General features: G+C 38.8%; 1 protein-coding gene across 1 annotated transcript in view; it reads right to left on the reverse strand.

Annotated features, from left to right (window-relative positions):
• LOC111153748 (DEAD-box helicase 10) overlaps positions 1 to 21,324 on the reverse strand; it is a 270,832-nt gene that overhangs the window by 82,286 nt on the left and 167,222 nt on the right. The window contains exon 16 of the mRNA XM_022512954.1: positions 21,128 to 21,184. Coding sequence (XP_022368662.1) covers positions 21,128 to 21,184 — 57 coding nt within the window. The remainder of the gene's footprint in view (positions 1 to 21,127; positions 21,185 to 21,324) is intronic.

Below are 21,324 nucleotides of genomic sequence, written 5' to 3' on the forward strand. Positions count from 1 at the left end.
ATTTTAAGGAAATGAGGACTGTTTTCCTAAATATCTTACGCTTATACTAGCTTGCTTTTCTCTGAAAGAGCTGAACACAGTAAAGAAACTGCTTTTTTTACACACATTAAAATAGAACACAATGATCTTAAGGGATATGCAGGGCAAATAACCACTTAATGGAAAATCAATTATGTAAAATTAAGTTCACTTTGATCATAATTAGTCATCAATCTCTTACACATTTGTGATTTATCTTGTTGATATAACATTATGCCAGAGTTTGGTATTCACAGGAACATTTGACAAGATGGTTAAAAAATCTCAACTGTCAATCTCACATTGTACGAAAGGAAGAAACAAGATAACTGCAAAATTGTTAACTAAATCCAGAATGTTGTAAAGTATGTTATTTTAGTAAATCACTACTATTAATGCAATCATCTGTTAACTGTTTAAACTTCTTAGTACTTAACAAACTCCTTTACACATAAGTAAGGGTGACACATTCATCCATCATCAAAGCTCAACCTTTTTTTTTTTTTAAATTTTGGGGACTGGAAAGGATGGAGCTGGGATTTGGACCTATAGATTGTACAGGGGAGGGAGAGTTAAATGTATTCTAATTTCTAGAACAGTGGAGGGAAAAGATTTTCCCCTCTCTGGGCTAGGGTAATGAGTGTGCTGGAAAGGAAAGGAGAGAGGAAACAAACTGTAGCATTCATTGCATTACATCTTGTATCTTCCACCAGCAGAAGCATATGTTTCTGGTGTTCTAGACCTCCAGGAGAGCTCAAGATGACCTTCTCCAGAGGTCAGGGGAAAGGACCCTGTGGATTATAACAAGGGTGACCCTATAGACTGGGTTTGGCAAGGACCAGGTATTCAGGCAAAGTAATTCACAGCACCCGTTTTTACTCTCTTAAGTGTCCTGTGTGTAGGGTACTTTACATGGTCACTCCAAGTAATAATGGAAACCAGCTCTGGTGTGTAACGTGTTTTCTAGTGGAAAATGCTCCAGCTTACAAGTGAACTTGGAGACATAAAGTCTACGGTCAGAAATGGCTTATATTCAGTTAATTCCCGTGTAGGCCCAGTAACACTGCTTTCTAGTCCCCTCTCCTTGTTTTCATTTTGTTTGACTTTTCTTCTTCTGAAATGAACCTGAAACATCCCCCGAGTTATTGCGCCTCCCAATAAAAAGCGCGCTGTAATTCTGCACACCACTGCTCTGGAAGTGTAAGATCTCAAACAAGGGACTGCTTCGCTCACTTACTCCGTAAGTACGGACCGCCTGGTGTTTGCTGGGTACTGGTCTAGACATCAGTGAGATACCTGCCACGTACCTGCCACGGAGCTCACATTCTAGTGGGGGTGAGACATGCAACAGCAACTGGCACACCTTTCTGCACTGTCTGCTGCAGGTAAGCACCGTGGAGAAAAACAGAACAAATAAGTGTGTGTAGGTAGGAAGGTAAAGGGATCAGGGAAACAAAAAGCTATCGGGGGCCCTTTGAGGGTTGGGTTCGGAGCGGAGGGTTGATATGAAAGGGCCTACTTTTAAAGGCTCATTCTGGCTATGACACTAAGAATAAACTGGGTTGAAGGGGCAGGCGAGAAAGATGAGAGGAGGAAGACAAGCAGGCTAGTCAGAAGGTTATTAAAATTACTAGACCACAGTAGAGATGATGGTGACTTGGATGGAAATGATAGTCATGGGGGCGCTACAAATTGGCTGGATTCCGGATTTTACTAAGAAAGTATTTTTAAGTAATTTTAGATTTACAGTAACTTTGCTAAGAGAGTAGAGAGTCTGCATATATCCCTCATCCTTTCCCCAATTATTAACATCTTATGGAGTATTTGTCACAACTAGGAAACCAACCCTGGCATATTACTACTAACTAAACTGTAGTCTTACCTCGGATTCACCAACTTTTCCTGGATCATTTGGAAGGTAAAGGCAACAGGATTTACTGATTAATTGTTAAAGAGTTTAAAAGTGAGAAGCTAAGGGCATCTCCAAGGCCTCTCCTGAGCAAGTGGAAGGATGGAATAGTCATTTCCTCGGATGAGGAAGACCACGGGAAAAAAACTGGGGAGATAAAAATTGGGGTTTGAATTTGGCGACGTTAAACTTAAGATTCCAACTAAAAACTCCAGTGAAGATGTCCAATAGGCAGTTGATTATAAGAGCACTGGTCTCAGGGAACAGTGCCTATTAGCTGGAGAGGGATTTTTAAAATAGAATCAAGAGAACTTGATGCTTAATTGCATATGATGAGTACGGAAGAGGCTAAAAATGACTCCCAGGTTTGTAGGCAAGAAGAGACAGGCAAATGATGACAGAAGTTTTTCAACTTTAACCTTCTCTTAATTAATATACACATTTTACCATAATCCTCTATAATGAAGTTAAAAACCTCAATTGTCAAAATTTTAATAATGACCTTTAAAAAATAACACATTTTACAGAAAGTATTATTTAAAAAAAAAAAGAGGATATATATCAAATACATCAAACTTTTCTTGGTAAAAGAAATAAAAATGCTTTTGGCAGAATTAAAGATCAGAAACTACAAAACGGAGATTTTAAAGTTTACTTGCATACAAATATATTTAAGCATTCATGCCTTCATTCGTGCATTTCAGACTAATTTGCAGTCTGTTCAGAGTGGAAGGTGCAGCTAAACTTAATATTTCTTTTAATGGCTTTCAGAGGGGTAAGATATTTTTGAAAATCATATGTTAATAAAAGTTTATCAATGAAAATACAGAATAAACTGCAACAAAAAGGAAAAACTCAGGCACCTCTGTAACAATTCGCACTTGACAGAAGACCTGCTGACATGTCTTATTCCAAATGAAATGTTTCTAAAGTTTAAACATCAGTATTTTCAGCTCTGAACATTAAACAATGGAAAATACTTTCTCAATCCAATTCCTTCCAAAGAGAAAGTGAGTGATGAGAACTATCAGAGGCTGTGACAGAACATAATGATAACTTTACACCCTGGCCTTGCTGGGTAAATGGCCTGGGATTTTACAACATAACCAAAAAGCTATCTCAAAAAAGAAACAGTTCAGGATCCGTGCGTACAGCTTTCAACATAAAAGTAAATTCTTCAAGCAGTTATTTGGGTTTTCCTTGAATTCTGCATCTGACACCTCCCCTCCACTCCATCACTATCATTCTCTCTTGCCCAGACTTTTGAAAAGGCCAGTTGGCTAAGCTCTCCCGCCTACTCGTTGATCCAGCAGTCAGAAAAAGTGATCTTAATTCCCAGCTGTGACTTTAAACTTGAGACAAGGCTTTACCTTTGTAAACCTCAGTTTCTTCATCTGCATGAAGGCAGTAAATACTTCATTTTCCCTCCCTCTGAAGGTTACTGTTGAGAACAAGTTAAATAAGGTACGTAAAAGTTAATCATGAATCATTACAGACCTTGTTAGGGGATTACCATCCTATTTGGGCACAAGGACATACATAATCATGTTATCACCCTGACACAAATTCTTCAAGTACTTTTTGTTGCCTGTTAGGTTAAGGCAAGTTCCTTGGCCGGGCACTTGAGAACACACGCCACAGAATCACTGTAACACATTCCTCTGGCTTTCCAGCCTCATAAAATAACCCACTTCCAGGTCACAGGAGACCAGTGTTGATCAGAATGCATATCTCAACTCATGAGTGAGTCAGGAAGTCACTGGGTAGACTGTGACTATCATTTTTCAAAAAGGAAATAGAATGAGTATATGACCCATGATAAGTTTAAGTATCATTCTGCGAAATTTACCTTTCAGTGTTGTGTGTACGTGTTACTGGGGAGAGATGTAAAATGAGTTTCTACTTGAGGGTCCCCGCAGGAAAGCAGGGGAAAGCCTGCGTGACCCCCTCCCTCCTCGGCAGCACTTTGTGGCCTTCCACCGGCGGGCCACACCCATCACACTCCCTGCGCCCTTCCGCCTCAACGTTCTGGGTCTCCTCTCCTTATCTGAAAAATGGAGGTAACACAAAAAGCCATCTCACAGTGTTGCCATGAATCACAGATCAAACTCCTAGGTACCATATGGGATGAGGCACCACAAGACTTTGTCTGCCTTTTCTTCCTTTCTGCCCGCAAGCCCATACGACAAGGTAAAGTAATATCAATAAACTTAAGCTGGAGGCAAAAGAAAAATGAACCCAGTGGATACCAAGCTATAATATCTATAAAGTTAGGAGTTTCCAATTGCCTTGTGTCCCAAACTACTATTCATATGAAAGACACCTTTAAGTCAAACCATATACGGAGGCTGCCCGGAGAAGGAATGTAACTTCATATTTCCTTGCTGTCTGAGGGCAAAAATCACAACCATCAGGACTGGAGCAGAATGGTGTCCTCTGGGTCTGCTGGGACTCCTGAGGGCTCTCCGTCCCCAAACCACGGTGTTTCTCAATCATGCCATCTGTTTGTTTTGCTATTAATGTTCCTTGATGATAGGGATCTCATTTCACTGATTAAACAGGGGAGTGTCCTTTAACAAACTACCTGTTCTACTCTGCTATTTACCCTCTGGAGCTCCATAACCCACAAACCCAGGTTCGTTAGAATGTGACTACAATGCACATCAGTGTGGAAGGGGTGCAGGCCTTCCCTACAGCCAGAATGCATGTGCTCAGTGCCCAGGTCCTGCAACTCCTACACAGGTGGGCCAGAAGCTTTTTGTTCACTCCTGGTTTTACTGTTTTTTTACTATGGTGGTCAAATTTCAAAAAAGTGGGGTACTATATCAGTGATGACATTAAATTTCAATTTTTAAAATTAATTATTTGTTTAAATGTATACTAAACCCTCCCAAAGTGAAGAATCAAACGAAGTTTTGGTTCATTCTTCAAAGTTCCAACTTTCTACCCCGACTATTCTATCTATACATAAGCAAAAATGTCACAACATGAGCGGCATTCATAAGCACGCTTATGTTCTCAATTCTTCACAGCGTTCTGCCACGCACTAACAAAGTACATTCTACTTGCTATAATAGTCAAGGTCCTCTATATCCAGCCTCAACCTGTACTCCTCCCCACTTTGACAATCTCTACCTTACCCCCAGAAAATTCTGTTGGTAATAACTTGTGATTTAAAGCTCCTGGCTTCTGTTTGATGCCAACTTAGTATATTCAAGCCCACTTACTGTCAATATAATATTTCTATGGTACACTACAATTAATGGACATTCAAGAACACTTAACCTGATTTATTGCTGCATCTTACTGGGACGCTCTCTTTTTTGAATCCTGTTAAGTCAGAAACAACCTCTCCAACTTCTGAATTGTTTGCACCTTGTTCACCCATGAGTGGTTCTGCTACTATAATCATGTCCAATATTTTATCTCTTTTACCAGATCTGCCTGCCAGAACAGAAGTTAAATGCAAGAGTTGAGACTCAGATAGTCACTTACTAAATGTCGGTCCTAGGGCAAATATATTTAATTTCTTTAAGCTGTAGGTCTCTCATCTGTCAAACTGTGTTGAGAATACCTACCTGTGAGTAGTAAATAAAATGCCTTAGCACAGTTGTAAGCTACACAGCAGTTTAATACTGGCTATTAAAAATGGCCCTCTGTTACCAATCTTTACACTCCCTAATGCAGTCAGTGTGTGAGAGGTGCCAAGTTTAGGAAACCTCAGGGCAATCTGACTTCTCTTTCCCAGTCCCCCCATCTGCCTCCAATTTTTAACAGTTTATTCTTGAATCCTATGAACAAAACAACCTTTCCTCATTATTCTTACACTTACCGTGATACCCATGCCATCATTTCTTAACATCTCAACTCCTAAAATGGTCTCCTGATTTCCCGAGCTGTCCAAGCCCTGAAATCCAACCACGCGAAGCAAATAAAATTAATCCTGATAAGAAAGATCATAATGATATTCTAATCATCAAGCCCTGTCTGTTTTCAGTTCTCCTCTTATTTCTTCTCTCTGTAGTATTTAAACACTCTTAACCAGGCCCTTCTTTAAGTTCTCTCTCAATACTTCATAGACCAATATACCAATTTCCCTTCCTCTCCTCTAATCTGTCTAATACTATCTTTTCATTTGTCCTGAATGCTTTTTATCTGCCTATGCTGCGGAGAATACTGTTCCCAAGGATTTGTCACCTGGCTCTCTCATCCACTCTCTGGATTCACACTACACTGGAATCCTCAATCACTACAGACAACGAAGTGTACAACCTTCCTATGCTGAAATTTCTTCATCTATTAAATGGGGATGACAATATTATTAGCTATAACTTCAAAGGCTAAAGTACATATACTAAAATACATTTTAAAAAATCCATGAAAAGCACGTGAAATGGTCTCTGACACATGGAAAGCACAATATAAATGCTTCATTTCTTCCCCTTTGGCTTCAAGCATTATATATGGACATACCTCACAAAACTTGTCCATAGCATTCATTACGTGGTACTCTTAAAAATGTTTTCCATTAGATTTGTAGTTCCTTAAGGGAAGGTTAATTCTATCTTGGAATTATGTTCAATCACACACAGTAGGCACTCAAGAAATATGTATGAATTAAATGAATGACCATTTCTAGGGTCATGCTCCCATTGACACTGAACCTCTCCACAAAATCTTCACCACATCCCCACACTCTCCTGAATCAGCCCAAATCTTTAACGAGGCCTTCAAGATCCTCTGTGATCTGCCAACTTTCTCCTTCCAAGCTCTTGCTATTCCACTTTATGGCAGTAAAAACCTTCTCATATCATACGCTTGCGCAAACCCCAAGAGCACTAGTTAAACCCCTTACACTGTAAAGGCTGCAATCTTGGCGTATTTCTTTTTCTTTTCCTTTAGGATTTAGTTATTTGAGAGTGAGAGAGAGCAAGAACATGAATGGGAGGGGCAAAGGGAGAGGAAGAAAGAATCTCAAGCAGACTCCCCACCAAGCGGCCCAATGAGCGGCTCAATTTCATGACCCTGAGATCACGACCTGAGCCTCACTGGTGAAAATACTACACAGAACAGACAATGCACCTGCCAGAATTATGTGGGAAGGTTAGAAAGGATCTAAAAATGATAGAGAATGATTGATCAGCTCCTGAATGAAAAAGGACATCAGAATTATAGAGGTGAAAGGCGCCAAGCAGAACATCCAGCCCAAAACACTTTAAGCAAGTTGAGAAATGTGCTCAAGGCCACAAAGTGATCTACTCGTGGCACAGAAATCAGGCTCCCAGCCCACTGGATCCTCTAGGTCCATTGAACACCGATTCTACCTAACAAACCAGAGCCACTTCCTCCCAGTGTGGTCACTTCCAGGCCTCCCTCTTTCCTCCAGTGAGCTGAACAAACCTAGGACTTCTGTGTATATGGCACGGAGAAGCCAAATCCTCGTGGTCTCTATCTTTTACAACGTTGTGGACAACACAGCTCTCATAATCTCATTCCCATATACCCCAGCACTAGTTTAGAGGCTGTGCATGAGATTTCAGGGCAAGAACAAAAGCAGATTTTTCTCTGATGCCAATCTACATGCAGTCAGATACACTGAGGGAGAACTAGAGCTGGTCATGCTGGGTTACAGACTGACTCAAGAGACTAAGCTTGCATTTATTCAAGTGTTTCAAATAGACATTCTGCCACAGTGGCATAAGCCAAACCAAAAATAGAAAAGGCTTAGCAGCTCAGGATTGTATGCAAGTACAAAAGTGTGCATCTGGCTTTGGACAGTGGCTCTTAAAGGAGTGGCACTCATACCTTAATTATATACATATATACTGCAGGAACGCATGCCAATAAGCCCTCTGCCCCAGATATTCCGAGGGAAGAAGCGGAGGAGGAGCTAAGCAGCCGCACTCTGGGACAACCTTCAGTGATGGGGGCTTAACACACTCCAGGCTTGGCTGAGCTACTGGTGTAGATCTTGGCTAATTCCAGACAAGCCTGCTAAAAAGGCAACATATAATAACACTGATAATGACGGCTAACATTCTTTAGAGTGACTCATAGCTCACCAAGCCTTTACACAGTTATTGTCTGCACAAGAGACCTGGAAGACTGATAACACAGGCAACATCACTGCTGTTATTCTACAAAAGAGGAAAATGAGGCTCAGAGGAAAAATGGCTGCCCTGGAGTTTGGAGCTTACTGGAAAGAACGGACCCTGGGTCTTTCATTTCCAAATCTCACGCTCTTTGGGGGAAAGCTCTAACAACCTGGCAGTTAGTGCTAAAAGCTGATCTTAAGCCCCCAATCTCTGATCTAACATTACTGATGAACTCACAGTGCACACTGTACTACCATTCACTCTTAATTTTCTCTTTTACTTAGATAGGACTTAGTATTTTTTCTTTCTTTCACTTTCTGTTATCTTCAAAGGAACACCACAAAAATTCCATGTGTCAGCTATACTGAGAAGGGCAAAAATCTCAGGGCTAGATGGATGCCAGGAGATAGCAATCAACAGCAGTCATGTTTAGAATTTAGGTAAGAATCATGTTAAAACCACTTCAATGAAGCTGATGCCCTATGACCATATACTTCCTCATTTCCAAAGAAAGCTGCACTAATATAAATAAATGGATAAGCTTGAGAGTGTATATCATTTCCAACTGAAGGAAATGAGAGGACTTTATGAAATAAAAATCCAGTGTGTCTGTAATAAGGAGGAAAACTGATGTACACAGCTGAAAATCAAGATGGGTAAAATAAAAAAATCGGTCTTAGTTCTAGCAGTGATTATAGTCAAAAGACAGACAAACAGTATGATTCTTGATAAAGGAACTTTTGGATCATGAATACACTATTTCTGCAGCATTTTCAAAGCTTGACATTTGATCCAGAAGTAAGATAAAACAAAGCTATGGTAACAAAGCCTACTTCCTCCTTGAGCCTACTTATGGGAAAATAATAACTTCTTTGATTAAATAAGCCTTCAAGTTCTGAATATTTCTCAATTTCTGTGGACAGTTATGCGCACATTCCAATTTATGAAGTTAAAACAGTACAAGCAGGGACCACTCGTACCAACGTCCATTTCATCAACCCTTGTGTTCACTGTGTGAAATAAAGTCCAATTTCAACAGCTCTCAGGGTTCTCTCGGCTGGCAAGAACAGTAGAGAACTAGACAACATTCTAAGGCCACTAAAACGCCCAACAATTTGGTGTAGAAATTGGAAAATTCACTGGGGTGGTGAGGAGGTTAAAGGTGTCTGAAGGGCACAATGTACTATGCCCCTTTTAGAAAATATCCATTTTTCTTTTTAATTTGCATGGGAATCATAAGAATATTATTTTCTCATTCTGGAGAAATTGTTTTATGAGTTTTAGGAGGTAAAATATAATACTTCTTGGAACAAGGAGATTTAAAAAGGAAATGTATTATTTGAAGGACATAAATTATTAATTTTCTTTCATAGCTTTCATAAAACATGGATGACTCGAGGGACAAAGGCTCCCAATAGTTCTGGAGTTATAAGTACTATTCAAATACCCTATATATTCCTAAATCCACAAATTAAAACATGTAGACTGAAAGCACATATAGAGATCTAGTATACCATGTCATTTTCCAAGATAACCTTTTTAAGTATGACCTACATTCAGGAAAGTACAATAAAATTATAAGCATAAAGCTTGATGAAATTTCATAAAGAGAATATTCCCATGTATCTACCACCCAAAATAAGAACTCAGAACATTCCCAAGTTCTCCAGCATTCCCCCTCAAATATTTTTCTCAGTAATAATTCCCTCTTTTCTCCAAAGGTAACCCCATTATCCTGTCTAATCCCCAACGTTGGTTTTACTTTAAAACAAACAAAAGAACTTTATATAAATGGGATACCATAGTATTTACTCTTTTGTGTCTGGCTTATTTTGCTCAATATTTGGAAAATTTGGGGCACCTGGGTGGCTCAGTCAGTTAAGTGTCTGCCTTCAGCTTAGGTCATGATCCCTGGGATGGGATACTGGGATGGAGTCCCACATTGGGCTCCCTGCTCGATGGGGAATCTGCTTTTCCCTGTACCTGTGCCTGCTCCCTACTCATGCTCTCACCCTCTCTCTCTCTCAAATAAATAGATAAAAACTTTAAAAAAATTATTTGTAAAATTTGTCCTTGTTACTGCATGTAGTAATAATTCATAACTGTATATAATATCCCATTGTATCCGTACACAGAATTTATCTACTCTTCAATATGGGTTAGTTCCAAAATCTGAGGATTATAAATATGCTGCTCTAGAAGCATCTTTTTAGGCAACATCTCTGCATTACTCTTGGGTTTATACCTAAGAGGGCAAGTGTGGAGCCCTGGGTAGCGTAAGTCCAGCTTTGCAGACACTGCTAAACATCTCTCCCAAGGAGTTGTGCTATTCATCAGGAAAAGAAAGCTTAGAGGAATACTGTGATTTTGCAGCTAAATATGCCGTGATTTAGGACAAGAAGCAGAGATAAGTTCCAGACCTCATAATTTAATACCACTTTCTCCTGAACATTGTAGATAATGCTCAAGGCATTCAGGCTGAGATTTATTAATGTACAATCTGAAGGACAGAAAACAGATAAACCCTTCAACATTACCAGAAGACCTCTGCCTTTCAGATCCTGAAACAGAAATCAGAGGGTTTTTTTTAACCTTCTAAATTAGGTGTACGACCTTAACCAAGTCACTTATTTACCTGGCTTCTCTGTAGTAAAGCTTTTGCAACTGTCAGATGACCGTAATGATTCCACTTATTACATAAAATGATAAACCTTGATGGCAGCATTTTGAAAAGGATAAAACACTGTGATGGTGTCAACAATTTACAACAATATAGTCTATAAACAGGAAATTCTAGAGTTCTCTTCAAGTCAAGAAACCTTTGGATCCTATAATATATATCAATAATAAAGAGCTACTAAGCAAAGGGAAAGATATTCCAATGCAAAACACTACAGACACCTGGCTACAACTTTACACAAAAAAAAGAGCACATGGGAAATAGGAAATTAGTTAATGTTGCTGGTAACAATAACTGTAAGAATAACAACAGTAAGATTACCTAATTAAAGCTTCATGGTCACAAAGCATTTCATATAAAATTCATTAGAGAATTGGGGAAAAAAAAAAGGTGTCAGTAAGAAAACATGCTATTTTCAGTATATTTGATTATCTCCAGGAACAAATTCTTCTAGCCACTTTTCTCTTTCGAACACTGGCTTACAGTTCTCTCCAACACAAGTCTTTACGGCTTCAAGAAGGGGCAGGAAAACACGGCCACTCTATAGCTCACTCCCAACACCAAGGCGAGTTAAAGTTCATCCCCCGAAGAGCTTTCCTTATTTACAAAAAAAGTGTTTCACACCACACTAGTGGATACGAGAAATACTTGAAAACTGGGAATCAGCTTCATTCTCTTACCCATCTCCAAAATCTTTAGGGCTGAGCATAAAACATATCCCCATTTTCTTTTTCCTGTATTCCATTTCTTTTTTTTTTTTTTATTATTCCCTTTACCCAACTTCCTCATTTAAGAGACTGGGGACAGCCTTCTTAAGAAATATCGCCATCCTCCTCCTCTCTGTTCTCCCTGCCACAGATGGTCTTAAATTCTAAGTGTTACAAGTATGGCTGGAGCTGTTTACACACCATTCTGCTGATTTCCACCTCTTCTGATAAAAGAGGACATTGAACACTAAACCGTGTACAAGGTGACAACTCTACATTTGGTGTGTCATTTAAGAAAAGACAAAAAGGTACTATGAATTTAGCAATACAAATTCATATTTTGATCATCTTAACAGCCATTACATACTTTTAGGTAATTATATATATATGTATATATATAAAATGCATATGAGATATATGTGATATATATGTTATAGCTAATTCATTTTGGGATATTTATGAGAATTTGAAAAAATCTCTAGCAATAACATGGAGAACCCACACTCTGAGAATCATTAAAATCAAGATTTATGGTATTCTCTATTTCCCAGTATAAATGAAAGGATTCGGAGTTGTGAAGCATAACATTAACAAGAAAGGAGAAAAGGACCCACGTGCACTTTTTCCATGCCAGTAATTTGTGATTTTTGTATACTGTAAGAAATTATGACAGTATAATCTCCCAAAAGACACTAAAAGCTTTATAGCCAACGTTATCATGCACATCATTAGTGAATGGTAATACATATAAAAATATGGATCAATGATTCTAAGCATCAGCCTCCATAATCAAGATGGCCACACATATGTACACATGCTCACAACAGCTTCTACAAAGGAGGGTATGTGTTAATGACCACACAATTACCAACTGACCACAACGATTCAGACAGTTGATTTGTTCTGTCAGAGATGTTTCTACAAACCACCAACTCAAGCATATAAATGTCAAATTATCTCTAACTTGGTATTAAGCATAATAAAGCACAACTGAGTTAAAATGCACCAGAGAGATTGACTTATTCTGTTTTGGTCCAATCTGAACTGAGTCCTAATGTATTGGAATGGACCTAAATGACCAACCAAATGACCAGAGTCCATTAGAGCATTTAACAATACAATTATCATTAATACCTAGAAAGGGATAATATATACATATATAAGTATGTACTGATACACACACACACACACACGAGAGAGAGAGAGAGAGAGAGAGAGAGAGAGAGAGAGTGCATATGCATAAGCACACAAGTGCTTTTTTAGGCATCTTATATTCAAATGTGTTTTGAGACTATTTTTCCTAAACTGTTACCTGGTTATAACATTTTATTTTGCATGCTTTACAAAAGAAACAACATTCCTTAAGAAGTATTAGAAGAAACACCTGAATTAGTCATTAAAATGCTCTTTCAAAAATTGTCTCAAATTAACCTGGAATTGCATTGCAAGTTTAAAAGCAACAACCCTGACTTGTTTTCTAAAAAATTCCTTCTTGTTCTCGGGGCTCACAGCTGGCAAAGTGCAGGTTTACAATCACCCTTAACTTTAAAACCCACTGCTCAGCTCTCAGTGGTTACAAATTAGGAGGTAGACACAGACCCGGATCTGAGTCTTCGCTTTCTCACGGTCTAACCACATGTGAATTAGGTACTAATTCTTTAGGCAAACCATGTTTAAGGCCACCAAATACAATATTCACCACAACACTGCCAACAGAGAAGTTTTAACAGAATTCCCTGTTTTGGTCGATCAACAAATATTTATGAGCAAGGTACTAGAAGACAGAGTGAAGTCACAACTTTTATGAGGTTAATAAGGCTCCAAAGTCAACAGAGAAGGTGAAAATCAGGACCAAACTGCCATAGACTATCCCTTCTATCACCGATAAGGTACAGGAGCTTTGTATATTCTAAACTAGATAAAAGGAGGGAAGAAAAGGAAAACCATTAAGTACGTATTAGGACATTTCAACCTTTAAGATTATCAAATTCTTAGCAAACTGAATATTGGTCAAATATTCTAAAGAGATGCTGACCACTTGCAATTCATTACATTCTGTTTTAATATTAAGACCTATAACCTTAGTACAGGTTAATGGATTTGTTTGAAGTGGTGATAAACAAGGAGCAGCACCGTGAAGAGCCCAGGGTGTCAGGAGTGCATCCCATCTGGCACAAATTTAAATTTATTGCAACTCCACTGTATTCTATGGGCCCAGCCCCTGGGTTTCAAAGAGACTGTGACCGACACAGCATTAACATGTAAATACTAAACTTTAAGAATGAATACGCCTGCATTTCCTTGATTCAATAAAAACTTACAAGCATTTACTACGTGCCAGCTACTGTGAAAAAACTCAGTTGCTGATCTCAAAGAGTTTACAGATGAGAAAAAAAAAATCACCAAGAATCAAAGCAAAATAATGTATAAAAAGTACAGTAGAGCAGAAAGAAAAGGAGAGGATAGCTCAGGGAGAGAAAAACTTGTATAAAAGAAGTAAAGAAGAATATGGCATGTTTAACTGATCTCCAAGGCTGAAAATAATGGTAATTTATCTCATAATAGTTCATTCATAAGAAAAGACTGTTATTGAGATTATGTTGATATACAGAAACTAATAGGAAATCAACACTACTCTCTAACAGCCCATGGCTGTTTCTTAGTACCTACTGTAAGATGGAACTAAATGCAGATAAAAAGGGCGACTTTAGGAGAAAAAATCTGTTTATTTCCAATGTCTGCTTTAGCTTTTAAGATTCTCATATTCTTTAAGCTCTTTACTCCCTTGGAAATGAGGTAACAGCATGGCCCAATGCTTGCTTGTCCAGGCTCTGAGTCCTGTACAGCAGACGTGAGTTTAGACTCTGCTATAGCCCAGCTCTGTGATCTTCAGAAAGCAGCATAAACTTCCTAAGCCTCAACTTCCTCATTAACAAAATGAAGATAATAACTACCACTTAACTCACGGTGCTATTTGTGAGGCTTAAAGCAATAATGCACATAGAGCCTTTCTTTAATTGCAGTATTTGTAAACAGCATACAATCAATGTATGACAGCAGCTGCTAATTACTGTTACATTTTACAATGTCCATATAAATTGTATCCCAAATTCAAGTTCCTATTACAATTCCTATGTATTCTACAGAAAAAAAAAGGGGGATATTCTTTACCAAAATCTTTTTGATAAACAACATTGATGTTACTGAAACTTTCAGTATTACTTGAGTTATAGTCTTTAATATGCGTTGAGACTGTGACTGAGAATATGGTATTAATAACTTGCTTTTGTTATATTTTTATACATGACACCTTAAATAAATCTAATAAAATTCTAAATTACAGTGCTCTTTGGTATTTCCTGTATTGTTATACTGCGGGGAAGGGAGTTTAAGGTAGAATGAAAAACACACACATTAGCACCCAGAGGTCTGGAGTTTAACTGTAGCCAGTTATTTAACTGTAAGATCTTGGAAGAAGCACCTACTCATAAAAACCCTTCACTTTCTCATTTAAAAAATAATGATATGGAATATAAGAGTCTTCTCTTTAAAGGTTTGTATTCTGGGGTGGGAGTGGGGAGGTGGGAATGAAGAGTTAATATTTCACGGGCACAGATCTTCATCCAGGATGAGGTTCTGGAAATGGGGAGTGGTGGTGGATGTACAGCAATGTGAATGGAATTAACGCCAAACAGTGCACTTAGAGACGGCTAAAAGAGTGAATCTTACGTGTCTTACAGCAATAAACAATACTTCAAAAGAACGTTTAAGTCTGTGCCCTGTATCCCATTAAGCCATTCCTTCACCCACTCAGTCATTCATTCAAACATTTATCAAGTGCTTATCATGAAACACCCCCTGAGAGGAAGACACCAAGAACCGTACTTAGAACTGAACAGGAAAGACAGACACGTATCCAACTAAGTGCCATAAAGCATCAGAAGCTGCATACAGGAGACTGAAATGGGAGTTTTAAAAACGAAGGTCCATTTTATCCGAGGTGGTCAGAAAAGTGTTCATAAAAGGGAGGACCTAAAGGTGAGTCTTAGAAGAACAGCATGTATTCACCATGTGGAAGTATTATAACCAGCACTGTTTTTTGTCCCACAGTTAACTTTAAATCTTCATGACTGGAGGACAATTCTCTGACAATGGGAGACTGAAAGCATCTCTTAAGTGATCTACATAGTTAAAAGTTCCAATTTAGTAATCCCCTTCTTCATTATCAAGAAAGAAAGAGAAAGGGAAGGGAAGGGCAAGGAGGGGAAGAGTGGGAAGGAAAAGAAAAGAGAAAAGGGAAGAAAAAAGGAAATGAAAGGAAAGAAAAGAAATAAAAAGAGAAGAGGAAGAAAAAGAAAGGAAAAGAAAAGGGTCATTACATTAATTTCAATGCAAAACCAAATCAATACTAGAATCATAATAAATGCTAAACCTATTTGGGCTTTCATTGCTCACTTGGGTAGATATTAAAGGGAAAAAGCATGTCATCTAAAAGACTCTGTTACTTATTTAAAAAGTAGAAGGACAGCATAATGGGTCTTATTATAGCACTAAAACAAGGTATTATTTGAGCAGTTTGCTCAGAGAAAGAGAATGACTCATTTAGGGCACCATTAAGTAAGTGATTGTATCAGGGCAGCAAAGGGCAGCCTAGAAGGGTTCAGTCCCTTCAAATGTGAGAGCTATTTACTTTTAGGGAGGACCTTTGCTTTCTCTGGAAACTGGGACTATAAACAAACTTATGTTTCCATTATCTTGCTTTTAATTTTATCAAAAGTTGCTTGGTTCAAAATAAACTGACCCTCTAGAGCCCTTGAAATTCTAACCGAATTAGAAAACAAAGAAAGAGACCAGTAAATTCTCAAAACTATGAAATGTCAGAAAAAAAGAGGAAAATGGGAGGGGGTGTAAGAGTTATATAAAATAGATGGAACGAGGAGAAATTTCCCCCCAAAATGAAAAATTTTAACTTGGTGTCAGTCAATAAGATACCGCCAAAAAGGAATAAATGTGGAGGCTTAAGACCTAGGAATGACCATTACCATCATTTATTAATGTCTATTTGTAGTTCTCTAAGGAAAGATAATCCTTCAGCCGGTAAGACTGCAGTAAGATGTGAGAGAAAACAAAGGAGTTCTCCCATGAATGTTGAGAAAGGCTGAGGTCCCATATTAGGAACTATACTAAGTACAATACATACATTTTTGTTACATATCTCGGCTCAGATCAAGATTATATGGGAGCACAAAAATGTAAATATGATTACAAGTGACTGTGTCATCTACTCCCTTCATCTGACACATGGTGAGAAGAACATGGAGACAGCCCACTTCCTAGGGCCAGCTGAGTTCTCGTTTCATAGATTTGCTACCAGTCATTTTCTATAAGCAGCTGCTAGCTCATGTACCTAAGCCAGGTTTTAAAGAAAAATGATATAAAACAAAAGGGGTAAAAATTATCATATCGAAGGACCATGGAGCAGTAACAGTAACAGGGAATGAGGATGCAGAGAGCCAAGTACACACATCATTTCTGCCACCAAGGAAGTCAGTGACAGGGGTAAGTCATTTACTTGCTTTTAGACTTAATTTATTTAATATTAAGTATGTATGTATTTAAGTAGAGCCACTATTTCAAACAAAAGCTCCCTGGGAAGCTTAGTATACATGAAGGAAAAGATGGAGCTGCTCTGAATGAAGGCAGAGTGGGAGCTCAGGGTCCTGCCCAAACACCTCCATAGAACACCTAGGCACTCAGTGTACTGTTCACAACCCAAACTACTGGAGGAGCTCAGTGGAGGCCACATTCATCAATGTCATGGACCAGGAAAAGTTCAAATAAGATTTCAAAGGATTGACAGAGGATTTTTACTTTGTCGAGTAATGATGACTTCTTAAAATCATCATTATTTCATAAATAAAAGGATATTCCAAAGCCAATAAATAAATAAATAAATGGTCCTCTCAGAATGAATATATACAACTTATCTGTGTAAAACTATTAGTGGCCAGAAAAAAAGATATGATAGACTAGTAGACGAGGAAACCACTCCAGACCATCTCTCAGGTCTACTCACGTTCTAAAGTTACACAACTCCTACTTCTTTGGATCCTATATCTTCAAAGAACTAATTGATACCACCTCAGGTATCCAAAAAACTGTTTCCTATGTCTACTATTTGTTAACCAAATATATAAAGTGTCCCAGGGTCACTTTATTGCTTATTAAGTAAGGCAATAAAAACCAGAGAAAATTAAGCTGAAGTTTATGACTGTAAAACTTCAACCTCAAAACAAAGGATATCATTTTAGTTATTTTGATAAAATTTTCCCCACGTGGGGCGCCTGGGTGGTTCAGTGGGTTAGAGCGTCTGCCTTCAGCTTAGGTCATGATCCCAGGGTCCTGGGATCGAGCCCCACATCGGGCTCTCTGCTCAGCAGGGAGCCTGCCTCCACCTCTCTCTCTCTGCCTGCCTCTCTGCCTACTTGTGATCTGTCAAATAAATAAATAAAATCTTTAAAAAAAACAAAATTTTTCCCACGTTTAACAAATGACTATAAGCATCTGTAATATGTTCAGGCCACGTGTAATTTCCCGGTGATTAAGTGCCTCTGAGCTGCTTCCTACTCTTTATTCTTCCACACTCAGTGTTCACTTTTACCAACCTCATGCTTCTGTTTAATAAATTCTACTTTCTGAGGTATTTCTGGGGATCTATTTCCTCAAGTTTCAGCACTGTTTTTCCCTTCTTTACATTTTGGCAAAACCATTCCAGACATTTCCGTGAGGAAATCACACTGAAGGGTGAGGTGAGGCTGTATTTCCAGGATTATGTCACTTCCCTGAACCTAAGGAGCCATGGGATCTATTGCTCATAGCTACAACTGTTTTTTTCACATCTCAGTTTAAAATTTCTAAGTTATAAGAACACACAACATTCTGGTAAAGTAAAAAGCCCATTTTGCAGTTCAAATATTTCTCTGCTAAACCAAGTTTTGATACTCCAAAGACCTCTATGTTCCAGATCACTAAGCCCTGGGGACCCAGAAAACCTCGGGGGTTCCAACTTCATGTTTGCCTCCTCCTCTTGCACTGCACGTCACATTTTCCATGCGAATCTCAGATCTATCTTTTAACAAAGAGTAGCAGCAGATTGCTGAAAGGTCCATTCCAACTTTGTTTCACTGTACTCCCATCTTCAAAACAATGTTTCTTAGGAATACTATGTTGGAAGAGATAACCACCAATCATCATTTATAAAACTGAAACCTCACATTATCATTAAACCTTCACATTTTGGGGGAAATAAAGACAGATCCATTAACTTTCATTCGAACAGTATTTTTTCAAATTAAAAACAATATTCTGTGTCTTCTACATTCCTCCTCATCTAACATGAGGCCGAATGAAGCATAAAACAAGGTCAAAAGGGAGTCTCCCTTTCTCGTACTGTCAGCTCCTGTGCATTGATTCTCTACAGAGCTCTAAATGGGTACAACTAAGAGTCCTGGTACAGCAGGTCTGCAAAGACCACTTCCTTTCACCACTAAGGGATCTTGTGGCTATCTTGTAGGTTCAGCAATTGAAAGATGCCCTGGCCTGAAGTTGACCAAAGGGCATCAGAAGGAACAGCCACAAGTCACAGAATGATTATGTGCAAATATAGCAAAGAGAGGATAAAGTTTACTTTAAAACTTAATTATCCATCATTTAAAGCACAAGCACAAAGACAATAAGGACACCTGATAATTCACACCACGTATTTCTTCTTAGACATCACAAAACACAGGGCCATCACCTCTTTTTATAGAGTCATTCCCAATAACATCTTCTGGGTCTGTTTCCACAGGGGCACCTGGAAAGCCATGGGAGCATTCATCCCACCACTTTCATCTGAAAAGAAGTGAGCCGCAAAAAGGAAGATCCAAACTAATTGTGCGGGGCTCCAACCATTAGCCTGAATCTGTCACTGCTGCCAGTCCTTGGTGCCTCGTGGAATGTCTGAGTCCTGGCTACAATCCGGCCCCTCATCCCTCTGAAATCACTCTTACAAGAGGGCTGCCACCCGTGAGCCATCAGTTGAGGCTGTGAGCATGACCAAAGCACAGCCTCTGTTTACTGAGGGCTCCTGGCCTCGCAGCAAAGTCATGGCAGCTGCAGCACCTCTTCCATTTATTTCCAGTCCAAGCATTAGTGGTTGGACAGAAATGAGGTGTCTTCATTCCCAGAGGTCAGGAACAAATAGAGGACAAACATTTAAAGGGGTAAGGAGTGGAAGGGTGGGCTTGGCTTGAGGAGTTCCCTTCAGAGATCTGCCCAGTGGAAAAACCCAACTGACAGCTATTGCTAGACTTTTTGTTTATGTCCCAGCTGGCAGAGCATCAAACCAAATCCATCTGTACACCAATTTATAGAAAGATGAAGGAGGAGGCCCAAGAGGCAGCCCCATAGGTGAGAACAATTCATGACTCCAACCACTACACAGGTGAAGGCCACAGTGTCAACAAGAGTAAAACACGCCATTTTAGTAATTCACACAAATGTGCGTGAATATGCACAAAGGGAATACAGTAAGCGGGTTTTCTTCTGGCTGCAGACTACAGCTGTCATCTTATAATTTTATGTGCAGAAGTGAAAGAACATCTTAGTGAAATAAGTTTAGTTTTATGCTGAGCATGCAATATTCATAAATATCAAATGCTTTTGCTAGATTTAAAGTTTTCTTCTTATATTTAAATTTTTCCCACTGCAGCCCCTAAGATGTAATTTCTATGCCGTGACAGTGCACGCCTGCATTTTAAAAGCACATGCAGAATCCGCCACCTGATTTCACAGTCAGGCCACACACACTATAGCTCTCGTTTTCGGGCACCTTTGAAGACAGAGTGATATTTAATACTGAATATAAGCAGTCTTTTCATCTTACACTGCAGAGTAATTGCTTCCCACTTCAGAACTATAAAATGAGTTATCATCTCTGACTTGCTCTCTAAGTGCTATGGCCAACATGGAGAAAATGACAAAGAATATTATGGGCTTACTCAAGGGAGTCGGATCTTTGCTAACTGCCAAGAAGAAATCATGGCTAGTCAGGCATAGCACAATGAGACATGGCATGAAAAATGACATACGTTACTGGGTCTTGGTTCTAGGAAATCATTTGTACTTAATGCCCTCAGAATGTAGAAGCCGAGCCCTTCTCAGTGTCGAACACACCAGAGAAAAATTATAGCTGCACATGGATGGTGTTCACAACTGGACATATATGCGTGATACTGTGCATATCTATTTGCTAAACATTTTTGTCTACAGAAAGTAGTGAAGGCACATGCTCCCAGGAACTGAAGCAACCAGTGCTTTCAGAGTTGGGTCCACACAGCTGTCTGCCTATTCGAAGGATGGCAGGGTTTAAAATCCTGTCGAGCATGGCCCACAAAGCCAACCGTCTTCCATATTTAATAGGCACAAAATAGAATGAAAAAAGGTGCTGGGAGTAGTAGGACAGTGGCCAATACACAAACTATCGTATGTACTTTTCCTCCTGCATTACAGAGGAAAGAAAGGAACAGGAGAAAGTAAAGGACAGGCACACATGGAAGTATATCCAATTTGAATGACAAGATGTATAAATAAATATAAAATGCATAGGGAAAAGAGAGTTTTTAAATCCCACTCAATGCTACCAACATTTTTTTTCATAAAAAGTATCAATCCTTACCTTTGCTTGTCTCTTACTGGCTTCTCTTCTGGCTTCCCTTTCCTTCAGTCTTTTCTCCTATAAAAAAGGGGGAAATTAGCAGCATATGAACTTCTGTTTATTACACGTAAATCAGACTACACATTCTTGACATTTATTTTAAAGCCAACTAATACCTGACATTCATTTTTCAATAAATATTTACTGAGTGCCCGTGA

Source organism: Enhydra lutris, unplaced genomic scaffold (genome assembly GCF_002288905.1).
Source record: "Enhydra lutris kenyoni isolate GAN:26980312 unplaced genomic scaffold, ASM228890v2 scaffoldscaffold34, whole genome shotgun sequence".
Classification (NCBI taxonomy): Eukaryota; Metazoa; Chordata; class Mammalia; order Carnivora; family Mustelidae; genus Enhydra; species Enhydra lutris.